This window comes from Perca flavescens, chromosome 20, assembly GCF_004354835.1.
Source record: "Perca flavescens isolate YP-PL-M2 chromosome 20, PFLA_1.0, whole genome shotgun sequence".
In the NCBI taxonomy this organism is placed as follows: Eukaryota; Metazoa; Chordata; class Actinopteri; order Perciformes; family Percidae; genus Perca; species Perca flavescens.
This window is the reverse complement of record NC_041350.1, coordinates 32,813,646-32,828,491: the sequence shown is the minus strand read 5'-3', so window position 1 is coordinate 32,828,491 and position 14,846 is coordinate 32,813,646. Positions and strand designations below refer to the sequence as shown.

The 14,846-nt window shown below is 39.5% G+C and overlaps 1 protein-coding gene across 1 annotated transcript in view; it reads right to left on the bottom strand.

The window, feature by feature from the left end:
• Positions 1-10,282, bottom strand: part of apoba (apolipoprotein Ba) — a 75,044-nt gene extending 64,762 nt beyond the window's left edge. Inside the window, exons 1-3 of the mRNA XM_028565182.1 lie at positions 10,228-10,282; positions 6,657-6,769; positions 6,397-6,542 (exon numbers count right to left, since the gene is read on the bottom strand). Of these exons, the coding sequence (XP_028420983.1) occupies positions 6,397-6,542; positions 6,657-6,769; positions 10,228-10,282 (314 nt within the window). The remainder of the gene's footprint in view (positions 1-6,396; positions 6,543-6,656; positions 6,770-10,227) is intronic.
• Positions 10,283-14,846: the final 4,564 nt, after the last annotated feature.

Below are 14,846 nucleotides of genomic sequence, written 5' to 3'. Positions count from 1 at the left end.
GCAGGGCCCTGGATTTGCATGCCACTTTACTTCACGAATGACTATATTAAAAAAAATGTAATCAAAACCTTAGTATATAAGTCTGCAATAGCGCCCTGTTCTCTACATCCTTGTAATTCTGTGTATTTTGTAAAATATCACCAAGTGTTGCTTCACAATGTAGATTTATTAGAAAAGTTAACATCTTAACAACAACCCAATGATGTTGAACAATATCAGAATCTGTTTCTGTGCAAATAAATAATCACAGATTAAATAAAGAACAAAATACATTGTATTGCACTTTCTAATGACACCATAATCTATTTTTCCTTTGAATATTAAATATAACTTTCATAATGGGTCACAAGTAATATTTGGGCATAAAAAGTGATTATATTGTAGCTAATCTGACCATGTTTGCTTGTTAACACACTGTGATACAACAGCTTAGTTGCTGCTGCGGAGCTACAAGAACAAGTTTGATTCCTAAACATAGACGTTGGTTTGCAGTCACTTCTAACTAACTTAGCTTACCCGTCTCAACGTCTTCATTTGGCGTTTTGCTAAAAATAGAAAAAGTTCATCTGGACGCGTCACTTTCTAGAGCTCTCCTTTTTAAATTGATGCCTTTTCAGTGCTGTTTTGCGCTTTCTACTACCCGTTTAAAACAGCTTCTTTTTGCTCGCGGTGGCATCCTCCAACAAGCACCAGTGACTTGTGTACGCGGACGGTTTGTTGTTTTTTTAGCAAGGTGCTGCCGTTGGAGGACTCCGAACATAAATAGGTCATCATTAACCCGGCTGCACTCTGCGAGTGGGCTGCATGAATGAAGAGAACGGTGGGCTGCAAGAAAAAATAAATAGGCTACTCTAAATACAAAAAGTGGGCTGTGAGTGCAGGCAGCATAGGGACAGCATCCATAATATTCAACTATGATTTAAACCCATTGCCATACCTGAACACCGGCCCTCACAACCAAAGAACCAGACCGGCCCACCGGGAATTCTCCCGGTGCTCCCGATTAGCCAATCCGGGCCTGAGAACCAGCAATTCTGTCTGATCACAATGCGCTGATAACCTCATTCTGTTGTGATATGTTAGAGAAAGATCTAGGAGATGGCAATTTAACAATTCCCTTCTCCAAAACACAGCTTTTGATACAGAGTTTAGAGCCAAGATGGCGGAGTTTATATCAATCAATACTGATTCAGTTTCGGACCCGGCGTACATTTGGCAATCCACTAAAGAATTTATTAGAGATTTCACATCTTTGCGGTCAATTTGAAGAAAAAGAAAGAGGCAAGGATTGCGGAGTTGGAAGAACGTTGTAAATCGTTAGAACAGTCTCTAAAGACGTGTTTTTCTGACTCTACACATATTCTTTTAGACAAAAATCGCACAATCAAGCAGAGCTAAATGATTTGCTAAGAAGGAGAGCTGAATTCATAATGCACAGAGTGAGGCAAAATTACTATTTGCTGCAAACCAAGTAAATTGCTTGCTCTGAAATTAAAACAAAGCGAATCCAGAGCTGCTATCAACAGCATCCGCACAGACAGAGGTATCTCAACGAATCCTAAAGATATCACCGCCACTTTCCAATCCTTTTATTCAAAGTTGTATGAATCCTCCTGCAATCCGGATCCGACACTAAAGTTCCTGAAAGAGCTAAACCTGCCTCTTCTTGACCCAGAGGAGGCAGAACAACTGGGTCAACCTATAACGTTAGAGGAACTTAAATCAGCGTTAAAAACAGCGAAGGGAAAACACAGGGGTTGGACAGAATTCCATCAGAACTTCTGCTACAGTACTTTGACATACGACCTACCAGCTTACAAACTTTAACCTCGGCCATAGAGAGGGGCACCTTTCATCAACAAACCAACACTGCACTAATTTCGGTCATACACAAAAGGGGCAAAGATCCTACGGAGTGCTCAAACTACAGGCCCATCAGCCTCATTGGAACGGATATTAAGCTCTATTCCAATGTCTTAGCGTGACACCTAGAATGCTTTTTTGAGAAGCTAGTCCATCCCGTCCAATCAGGGTTTATACCAAAGCGTCACGCTGCAGACAATATATGCAGAGTATTCCATGTAATAAAAGAAGCCAAAAACCATCCCACAATGGCAGCAGTTTTATCACAAAGGCTTCTGACCACCTAGAGTGGAACTACTTGTGGCAAGTAATGGAGAGGCTTGGTTTGGAAGCCAAATTCATTGACATGTTACGTACTTTATATGCAAATCCCACAGCCATAGTCTCAACCAATGGCCTGCACTCACAGTCCCATGTCAATATCTGCCTAGGAAATTGTCTAGTCTTAATCTGCATTGCTATTTTTACTCGTTGTGAATACGCAGGCCACAACAAGTAATTAGGTTTTGTTTTTGTTGTTGTTGGAGTCACTTTTACTCACGACATGCTAACGGCAACAAAGGATTCCATTCATTACGCTAAGCTAAGCTAGCGGCAGCGCCGTCGGACTGAGACAAAAATGCATTTGCCCACCTATATAAATATAGAGGAGACGGTGATTAACCCAATTTCAACAAACGGTGGCGTATTCCTTTAATGTAAATGTTAAACAGTGTTGGAGTCAAACTACCTCCATGTTTCTCTCAACGCCTTGTTAAAGAATTCTGTTCTTTTGGAGCCAATTATGAGCCAATTTTTACTGCACATTTATTTTCCATGTATTATTAAATAATAATGTTATAAACTTTACCCCTTACACCGCTTTCAATTTTAGTTTATGAAAAAGCCCATCATGCCATTTTGAATCAAATGCTTTATTAAAGTCTATAAAAATATAAAATAAAATGCAATTTTTTTTTAATATAATCATGAATTTAACCCTTCATATTTGCAACAAATTTTACAATCAACCAAAAAACATATAATCCAGGTATAGCCAAAATATAAGTCATTTCTAACTTACTTAGTTTGGGGGGCAATTAGAAGTACTGCATATAAACCAGACTAAAATAAATCACAAATAATATTCATATTCATTGAAATGAAAGGACAGGGTAATTGTGTTGATGTTTTAGACTTCTTCTAACCTTACTAGATCCAAAGAAGACAGTCAGCCTTTCCTTTAATCTTGCTCTTGGAATGCAACAACAGGCTGAGGCAGGGTGAGGCCGGTTGTTGCTGTGAGCAGCAGCTATGAAGATGTAAAGTGACTGGAACCCTCCCACAGGCAGAATAACTCATAAAAAACTAGGAGTGGGAATCACCAGAGGCCCCTCCATGCAACAATATCAAGATACTTATGTCATGATATGATATTATTGTGACTTTAAACATATTGCGATATTCTGCAATTTATTACCTTTCATCCCAAACTTCAAATTGTGTCCACAAAGGAAAACGTTGTAAATACAGTATCTGTTTTCTCTAAAAAGATACATTTCACTGTTTGACAAAAAACTCAACTCCACCATCTAGTGGACTGAAAAAGCTATTGGTATTATTATTCTAGTACAAAACTTAAAATTCTTATGTTCAATTTATATAACAAAAGATGGATACTTGGCATCTGTGTATTGATACAGTATGTCCACGGAAATAATTGCCATACTATTCTGTATAAGCGGTATATGCCACCTAGAAATGGTGTGCATCATCTGAAAGCTTGGAACCTGGGCCCAGTTTTTCAAAAGTAATCCAGTGGGATCACGGATTGGATCAAATCTTGGAAATGGGTTTTCAAAAGCAAAAGTGGGATTCCGGACTAAGATCAGACCATGTACTCCGATCTTATATTTGATCTGGATCAAACCTGACCTTTGGGTTTTTCAAAACTTTGAACTTGGTTTGGGATCTATTTGATCCAAAACAAAACAGGATTATCCTGATCCCATCAAAAGGGAGGATTCAGTTGTGATTTTTCAAAAACCAAATAAAATCTGAGTGTTTTATTTTAAGTGAATGATCACAAAATCAATGTTTATTGATGATATATACATTTCTTCATATTTGAAGCAGGGGCGGATCTACAGGGGGGCAAGGGGGGCAGCTGACCCCCCACTGTAGGGCCTTGCCCCCCCAGTTGCGCCCCTAACTTTGGTGTTCAAAAAACTTTGCTTGTAAAAACAAACTGCCACTATGTGCACAGGCTTCTTAAAACATTGAAACAAACAATTAATTTATATTAATTCATAATAAATAATAATTGTAGATGTAATCTTAGCCCCCTGCCCCATAAATACTTAGCTACGTCACTGCATCAAACTTGCAGTGCGGCGTTCGCACATTCTGGCTCGCACACACACACAGCGAGTCTGCTGCGGTGTGGTGGCCCGGCATCCCGGCAAAGACAAGCCGAGCCTCGGAAAGTGAAGTCAGCTTCCCCAGGTGAAGTTAAAACACACGTTTCATCTAAAGTTCAATTTGTAATAAATGTAATGTCTGCTAAAGGCGAGTCAGCATCAACAACAGCGCGTCCATTACGTTAGCCAAAAGTCAAATCGCTCCCTCGTGGTTTGTAAGCGCATTCTGCTGTTTGATTAGTTTGATTTCAGTAAAGACAAGACGAGCATAATACAAAATATTACAAACTGGCATGTTTGAATTCATAACGTTTACAGAGGGTCGCCGTTTCGGTGGCGTTACGTTACAACACGCTACACAGTGCTTGCTGAGACCGATCATTTGTATATGATTAGTTAAGGAGTATTATAAAATCCACTTCCTCTCACATATCACGGCAATACGGCTGCACAAATTAAACCAGGCCACATCATTTACTCTCAAACTGGGAAAACAACAAATACAACGGGGTTAAGAAGGCTAGTCTAAACATAACTGATGTGTGCATGTAATAAATCTCGTCTGATGTTATGTTTGTTAGGCTACTTATATTAGCTACAGGGCCATACAGTGTAATGTAATAGAAGAATAATAAGAGCTTTTCACATCTTGACTTTTGCAGGCCAGAGTAGCTGGAGATATTAGCTGAAGCCTAAAAGTGGGGATATTGCCAGCCAAGAAAATCCTGAGATGTGCAAAGGAGGAAGAGGAGGAGGGAAATGAAGAAGGAGAAGACAGGAAACTGGAGAGACCAGGCAGGTCAGAGCAGGAGAAGACCACAGAAGGGGTTGTAGAAATGAGTGAAAGAGAAGAGGGAAAGGAAGAATTGACAGTGAGGGATGAAGAGGAGGCTGCAGGTTCAGAGAGAGGGACAGAGGCAGAGAGTGATCAGGAGGAGGCAGATGAAGATGACAGAGAGGAAGAGGAGGCTGCAGTTACCCCTGGACCATATGGTTGGTTTATATTCTCCTTACATATAAAATGCAGTACAGTAACATAACATGTCGTGACATGACCTTTTTTTTTTTTTTTTTTGGGCTATTTCCATTCTGTTGTATATGTTATAGGGTTAGATATGTAAATATTTACATATACAACAACACTTCTTCACTTTTCTCAAGACACTTTACAGATAGAGTAGGTCTAGACCACACTCTTTAAGTTACAAAGACCCAACAATTCTCCAAAGAGCAAGCATTTGGTGCAACAGTGGCGAGGAAAAACTTCCTTTTGGGCAGAAACATCAGACAGATCCAGGGTCTTGGTGGCCGCTGCCGGTTAGATACAGATGGATACAGATATAGAGAATTATGATTCATAATAATGGTAATTATAGTAACAAAAAAGATAATGGACTATGAATAGAAATAATAGTTGTAGCAGTTTAGGGCGTAGCAGGGCGTTGCGGGGCGTAGTAGGGCATAGCAGTTTACGTATGGGTGTTTCCATGTACCGTCTTCCCCTGCCACCCTACCAAGATCTCTCGCTACCCCTTTGCCCCCCCATGTAAAATTTTCTAGATCCGCCACTGATTTGAAGCATATGTGAAGCATGTCGCATCTAATGAAATATGGTAAACAAAAAAAACAACAAAAAACAACAAAATAAAGAATGTAAAATGTTTCTGTTTATTACAGTTTTTCTGATTCTTAAAATCAAAACAAACAATGGCTATTTGTGGCCACCGGTATTTTGCCTACCTGTTGTTCTTTGCTAAGCCAGTAGGCTACACTTTTGGTTCCATTTAAGGCTGGATTTGGTAATCCTGATATTTGGTATTTGGATCACAGTGATCCAATCCAATGTACCTTTAAAAAACTGGTATAAAAGTAAGATGGATCAGGTGCTGCATAGCAAAACAGGATTTCCAAATCTGTATCAATTTTATCCAGATTAAATTTTTTGAAAAACTGGGCCCTGAAGATTAATTTGAGATGCAGCTCATCACTATTATTATAATCAGAAATTTAAAAATAATTAATGAATTAATTAATTGCTTGTTAGGCTCGCATGTACTTCATAAATGTTTTTCACTCATGTCTCCTAGTCTCAGTACTAATGCATGTGATCATGTGAAGAATGTTTTGCACTGACCTTTCCATGGCAGCCTGGAAGGCCTCAGAGCCGGGGGCCTGCCTGTAAACCGGCTGGCCCTGGGGATCCATGACAGACACCTCACTGAGAGCACAGTCCCTGGTGTGCATGACAAATCTGCACATCTGGGGGACTTCGATCTCTACCTAAAGATATGTGCCAGCAATAACAGGGTCAATGGAGAGACAGGGAGGGAGCTTAGATGAGAACATTCTGTTATGAAGTGGCCTGACAAAGTGGGACACATAAATATCATGTACCTGACAAGAGACCTTAGGGCCGTTCTTCAGGTTAGCAGTGCCCACCACACCATTTCTGCTCGCTGTGGTGTACTGGTACACATATTTCTTATAGGTCTTGAATCTGGATGCCACTGCAATAAGATGGTTATATTGACTCTTTAAATATCTGGGGGTGATACTGGACTCTAATTTAACCTTTAAAAGTCATGTAAAAAGGGTGGCAAACAAGGTTAAATTCAATCTACAGAATTTCAAACAAATCAGGCCATTTCTCAGTCTAAGTGCCGCCAGAACGTATCTACACACAATGATATTCTCACATATTGACAGTGTTGGGCAAGTTACTTCCAAAATGTAATACATTATAGATTACTAGTTACTGTCATTTGAGAGTAATTAGTTATATTACAATATTACTGTCTCTGAATTGTAATGCGTTACACTACTTTTGCATTACTTTTGAGTTACTTTCGCCAAAATACCAGCAGAAGTTTGACTTGGCAGCGAGCTTGTGAATTTCATCACTGGATCAATAAAGTCTCCTCTTTATCCACTTTAATACACCATAGATTATTCATAATATTTGCATAATTAATATGGATATGCAAAGTAACTAAAGCTATAAAAATAGATAAGTTAAACGTACAATAGGCAATTAGGAGAAAATAAAAATACTCAATTAAAAGTAGGCCTACCTTACAGTTGTATTGAAGTAGTTGTTGTAAAATGTTTGTTTAAAGCACTTTGAAAAAGAAATTCATGTTGTTTAGTTTAAAACAGTCTAAAGGAAATGGTCAATTGTAGTGCGATTAAAACTCACTATTTACATTATTTACTGTAGCCTACTTGATTTACAGCTGATATGTGAAAAGGTACACAACCTTATTTAACAGTAATTTAGTTTTACTGCGAACCGTCACAGGAAGTGCTTTTATTTTGAAGTAGACTACACGGAAGTTGCCTGTTGTGTACTCTTGCTAGCTTGTGTTGAGACAAACGTGAGACCCTAGATGCAAACATCTCCGTCAAGCTAAGTTGCTCACTTTCTTGTGTGTAAAACTGCAACATATTGAACAGTAAATGGTCACAGTAAAAGTTACTCTCTATGGCTGATAAAATGCAATCATATTTACGTGTACTAGCAAGCCTAAACATTAATTCCCGACATGTTTAAATCTGTCAGCGGCTCGGACACGCTGCTGTCCGCGCTGACGTACCGTCACCTGTTGGGACACAGATGTTATGAATTAATACTCAGGGCTTTTTTTTCCTGTGAACAAACGTTTCGCGGTGTTGGGAAATTCTTAAAATTTTTTTAATAATGCGTTGTAACGTTGTAACGGGTATAATATTACCGAAATTTAATTAGTAATGCGTTATATTACTGCATTACAGCAAAAAGGAATACATTACTGTAATTGCGTTACTTTTGTAATGCGTTACTCCCAACACTGCATATTGAGTACTGTTTCACAAATTGGACATTAATTAACATGACAACGCTTAAGTCTATTGAAGTACTCTTCAAGAGAGCCATTAAAATCTTGGATAAAAAAGCGTTATCACTGTAGCATACAGCATAGAATTTTAAAATTTTTAAGTATGCCTGTTTTGTATATAAGGCAATACACCATTGAGCACCACCCCCATTGAATGACTTCTTTCAAAGAATTGAGAGTGGTGGTAGTACAAAGGCCTCCACCAAAGGGGACTGTGTAATACCTTTTAGGCGTACCACATTTGGACAAACTGTTTTGTCAGTAAAGGGAAATAAATATTGGAATAGCCTACCCCCCACAATAAGGGATCGTCCCACATACATCAATTTTAAAACTCATTTAAAAATCTGGCTTTTTTTGAAAACCAAAGCTGTACTCACTTTTAACTGCCTCACACATTTCATTGTGTGTGACATTTACATGTTCGGTTGTATTTTGTCTGGACTGTTGTTAGTGTTTGTCTTGCCTCTCAAATTATGAGGGTGTTGCATGTTTGTTACTGTTTTTATGTTTTATCTGCCTGGGGACAATAGATGAAAACTAGCTATGGTGCTAACTCTAGCATATATACATTGTGTACTTGTACTGATGTCCATTTATATGCACTGTCCCTATCTAAATAAACAATTAAATAAAATAAAAATCAATGAAATCAATTTAAGCCAACACTGCAGACCTTTGGACCCAATAGCATCTAAATAATGTTCTGAACAGTGAAAAACTGCTATTGTAGTGAATCATAAACTGCGAAGGAACAAGAGTCCATCAGTTCCTGCTACTATCTCCAGAAAACGGGTCATGTGTTTATTAGTTTAGCACAGCCACCATCGATCTGTTAGCAGGTTTGACTCTCTTAGCACATTGACCCTTCTCTATCTACCCTATGCACATACACACTTTTCAAGGTACATACACTGCCAGCCTCTCAGAGGAACTGACAAAGTCCACAGTGTTACATCAATTTGGGGCCCTATCAACCTAATATAAGTACAATATAAGTATTTATTTTAACCAAAATAATACAGAATATAATGAAAACAATTCAATTACATTATCTTCATAACAGCATTGATTGAATAATAACAATTTCATGTGAATTTAACTGATGTGTAGATAGCAACTCACACAGACACGTTGAACTTTGTTCATTACTGCCATTGCCTTCCTCTGAAAAAAAGTGAAGGGTCATGTTATGTTAACATGATTAGTTAATATAAGTTTAAGACATTATTTATTATAATTATAAATAAAAATTCAGGTGGTAAAGTGAACAAAAATGGTCTAATTGTCTTGTAAAAAACAACAGCAAGAGTATATTTTGGGTGTTATGTCACTTTAAATCACCAGCAGTGGCAAGGAAAACACACTGAGCACTAGCATAACTTTAGCACAAGTATTCATTTTGCATCCATTTTGCACCTTACAATAAATGACTGTTGAAGGGTGCCTAATATGTACAGTATACAATATGAACTATTTACAATTCTGTTCTCTTAATGATTGGATGCCACCTTTAAAACACATGGATTTCTGAGTAACAACTTAATCATTATCAGCTTGCATATCTGTACACTGCTTTTAAATTAATCTATGTATAGATGGATGGATGGATGGATAATAAATAATAATAATAAAAGTAAATAGTAAACTGACGGATTTCCTTTTCTTGAAATTGTTTTTTTAAATGATTTCACTGACAAATAAATTAATTGAAAAAAATAGATTGATTGATAGTAAACATCATCAGAATATTTGTAATTAACTCAAAGACTTGCCATAGTAGGAAAAGCATATCTCAGGTGTTATTGATGGCTCTGTTCTATTAACTTGCCATAGTAAGCCATGAAAGTGAGCCAGCATGCCAAATTGCAGGACCCTGGAACTATAGACATACCTATATGGCCTATATAGGTGTATTTTACAGAAAAACATTTTGATATGGAAAGCACAGGTTCAAAAAATAAACAATGGCTGTATTCCAGGGTCCTGGTATTGTTAATTCTGGTTTACAATGACTATGCTTGTTCCAATGACCATTAAAAAAATTATTGTAATCCAATTATTTTAAATTAAAATGGATTTCTACTTACGGGCCAATGTGTAGCTGCTCAGCAGCAGTAGCAGACACAGCTTGATGTAACCCATCATGGGCTAAAGAAAAGGGTTCCCTCTGTGTTCTTCAGCTCCCTCAGTCTTGACTAATACAGTAACACCTCTACCCAGATCTTTTATAGTCCCCTCTTCATTGTCCCTCCATAAGCCAGCCCTGCTGACTACCTCAGGTAGACAGACGCAGCAAAGCTTGGGTGGTCGTTTCAAAGTACAAACTAACAAGCACCGAAGGTTATTCCTAGGTACATACAGTAGCAGTCTAGGTAAGGATTTTCTAGGTGTCTTCAGACAAAAGAGGGGTTCATGTTAGTGTCAATACAGGATTGCACAATAAAATGCAGCTGTAAACAAACAGCCAGACTGTGTACTTTAACGATTAATTTTGTTTTGCTCAATAACTCCTGGACTATTATAATAACTATGGAAATAGAGAGACTACCGATGAATTGAAACATTTAATAAAATCTTTTGACTACTATTTCAAATTATATGAGCATCAGTGTTGTTCCTTTAGTGACACAAAGAGCACATATACTTTGGGTGATTTTACTCTTGGAAATGTATAGATGCCCCTGTAGGATATCTCTGGGCAGAACACAGAGACTGGTTAGGGGGGCGGCCTTACAACTTCTACAAATTGTCTTGTCTTTTTCATTTTATTATAGCTGTAAATTAGGCTCGGACGAGATACCAGATCAAAACTGGTATTTACACTGAAGACAATCAATGCCCTCCTTTAAACCAGAGTAAAGACTGCATTAATAAGGAACTGCTAAGTGGTCCTGTTGATATGACCTAGGCTCCGTTACAACAGGTGGTCTGTAGTCGGGGTGTGACCGGCATTTCAATCCCAAATCTCTCAGCCAATCTACACTGCAGAAATATATGTCATACTTTCAAGATGGGATTAAAAGGAAGAAAAGTATCAACATCACTTTTAGAACAACACTTATGAAGAGGACATTACCAGCCTGAAATGTGTGTCTGAACAAATAAACTCTCCCCTGACTGTGTTTCAAAGTCCCTTCAAAGAAACACATTAGTTTCGAAAATACTATAATGTATTACTTTTCTTGCTGTTTGAATGTGTACATCTGTAATCTTAAATAAATGTATATTTTTACTATAATTTATAATCAAATTCTACAAGTTGTGACATGTTAAAATGAATTCAATTTCAATAAATTTTATTTTCACATAAAAATCATACCTCAGCAAGGTACAATTCCAGGGAAATGTATCCCATCAGCTCCTTAAATGATAAATAAAAAAGCAAAATGTGGCCGTCAGATCGGCTCACAGAAAAAGAATCATCCGGTTGAATGACACTGGCACTCCCAACACAGTCTCACTCCCTACTCGTCAAATGTATGACGCATGGTCAAGGAACCCTGGTGTCAAATTTCAACGAAAGAGGTGTACCCTTGACGTTATTTTTCGACGAGGGGGTCCGTCAGATAGACATTCATGTTAATCCCTCACCATCGAATATCGATGAAAGAAAACCCCCATTAACTCGAAATCTAATATTGCACTATTTATTGCACTATTGTTCTGTTCTGTCCTCTTTAACCTATTTCCTCCTCCCCCTGAGTGAGGAGTTGTACAGTATGAGGGACAAAGGAGTTCTTTAGTCTGTTGGTCCTACACTTGGGAAGGAGCAGCCTTCCACTGAACAGGCTCCTCTGGTTGCTGATGACGGTGTGCAGGGGGTGGCTAGCATTGTCAGTAACGTCCAGCAGTTTTTCCAGTGTCCTCCTCAATGCCACCGTCACCAGTGAGTCCAGCTTCATGCCGACCACAGAGCCGCCCCGCCTGATCAGTTTATCCAGTCTGGAGGTGTCCTTCTTGGATATGCTGCCCCCACAGCACACCACAGTGTAGAAGAGGACGCTGGTAACCACAGACTTGTAAAACATCAACAGCAGTTTGCTGCAGATATTGAAAGACCGCAGTCTCCTCAGGAAGTACAACCTGCTTTGTGTCTTTCTGTACAGGTGGCTGGTGTGTGTTGTCCAGTCCAGTTTATTATCCAGCCACAGCCCGAGCTATTTGTAGGATTGCACAGCCTCCACCTCAGCTCCCTCTAGCTGGATTGGTTGCAGTCTTGGTCTGGACCTCCCAAAGATCCTTCGTCTTAGAGGTGTTGAGCTGTAGGCAATTAGTGTGACACCAGAGAGCAAAATCCCCCACCAGACTCCGATACTCCTCCTCTCTGTCACCCCTGATACACCCAATGATGGCTGTGTCATCGGCGTACTTCTGTATGTGACACAGCTCCGAGTTGTAACAGAAGTCCGAGGTGTACAGGGTGAAGAGAAGAGGAGCCAGCACTGTGCCCTGGGGGGCTCCAGTGCTGCTGACCACAGTGTCAGACGTGGTGTCCTTCAGCCTGACGTACTGTGGCCTGTCAGTGAGATAATCCTTGATCCAGTTTACCAGATAGGGGTCCACTCCCATCCTGTTCAGTTTGTCCTGAAGTATATGTGGCCGGATGGTACTGAAGGCACTGGAGAAGTCCAAGAAAAAGATCCTCACTGTGCTGCTTCCCTTATCCAGATGGGAGTGGACTCGGTGTAGCATGTAGAGGATGGCACACCAACATTTGGCTGGTACGCAAACTGCAGCCGGTCCTGGGCGTGTTGTACCTGAGGTCTGAGGAGGCTGAGGAAGAGTCGCTCCAACGTCTTCATCAGGTGTGAAGTGAGTGTCACCGGTCGGAAGTCGTTCAGCTCGCGGGGCCTGTTCTTCTTGGGAACCGGAACGATGCAGGATGTCTTCCAGAGGGTGGGCACTCTCTCTAGCTGTAGGCTAAGGTTGAAGATCTGTTGTAGTGGTTCAGCCAGGTCTGCAGCGCAGGTCTTTAGTAGTCTCAGACACACTTTATCCGGGCCTGCTGCTTTCCTGGGCCGGAGCTTCCTCAGCTATCCCCTGACCTGGTCTGTGGTGATGTGAGGCAGGGATTGTGTTGAGGTGGGGGAGGAGGAGGGGGGGATTGTGGTGTCAGGGGGGAGGTGTCTAGAGGGAAGAAGGAGAGATGGCTGCGGTGAGGGTGGGGGTGGAGGGGGACAAGGACGAGGGCTGGTTAAACCTGTTGAAGTCATTCAGCTCATTCGCCCTCTCCATTGTCCCCTCTGTAGCTCTGGTTAGCTTTGAGGCACTAAATAGTGAAGGGTCACAACACAATTTTCAAAGAAAACAATAAAATAGCGCAGCAGGATTTTACACGCAACCTACCTCAGCAATACAAGACAATATTGTGATTAAACCTGTTTGAGTCGTGATTCACTCAGATCTTTATCCCGAGTCTTTAAATTGACTCACAAATAGAGAGTCACTAGTATCATTAACTTGGATCAGTTGAGTCCTACTACAATTCAATCTAAAATGATAACAGCGCCACACACAAACCTCTTGCAACATTAGCTACTACTAGTCCAAGCCATCTTAGCTGCAAAAAGCTTTATAACTTACAATTTCATAGGCAACAACTCCACAAGTCAACTCAAGCGACTGAGTGAGCAGAGAGACCAAAGGTTATCCGACCCGCAGACTCAGAGCCTAGAAGCTCGCAGACCATGGGATTCTTCTGAAATAACAAACAACGTTCTGCACATAGCCTAGCTAGGCATACTGTAGGTTTGGTGTATAAATGTAATATGTTGAAATGCAATTAGGTCAAGCACACAGTCGATTTAAAAAATAATAATAATGTATTCACTACGAGCATTTCTCCATTCCTGTTTCTATGTCTACATTGAAAGCCTATATATTGCTTAGGCTACACAAAGTTAAGACAAATAAACAGTCTGGCTCAAAATGCTTTCTTTTCCGTGTCTAAATGGCTCTCCTGTGAGCAGCTGGATGAGGTGGCGAGTGGGTGTGCGCAGTAAATTGGAAATTAGAATTAATAAAGTGCATTTTTAACTCTGTTACACCTAGTCATGGTAGTTATAAAGTAACAAGGAATAATCATTTAAGAAATTGTCCTAAAAGCTAAATACAGCCACATGGCCACTGACCTCTTCAGGGACAGTGTGCCCAGATGAGGGGTGGAAGTAACAAAAATGTATTGATAAAAATGGAGGTGATGAAAATGCCTTTGAACTGAAAATGTATCAAGTGATTTGATTAATTTAAATCCGATTAAGATCCTGCTAAATAGTCCATATTTTATCTTTCAAGAAATTTGTGGATGTTATCTTAGCCCCCTATATGGGAAACACAATCAACAGTGTGTTTTCCACTTCTTCTATATTCTACTGAAATGTAAATTTTGCTCTCTATGCAACAGATATTTTATTTGTAATAATTGTGTTACTTGAAATGATATTGACTTTCTTATGTTAACACAAACTTGGGTAAAACGATCCCCTTACAAATGCTCTTACTTTATACTGGGCCTGGTATCGGAGTGGCTGTCATTCAGGTGAATCATTTAAGTCCTGTTTCTTTTGGCGACTTTCTTTTACAGTACTCTTAACAATTTCTGTACCATTGTATACAGGAAATGACTTAGTGACTGTCAATTCAATTAAATTTTATTTATAGTATCAAATCATAACAAGAGTTATCTCGAGACACTTTACAGATAGAG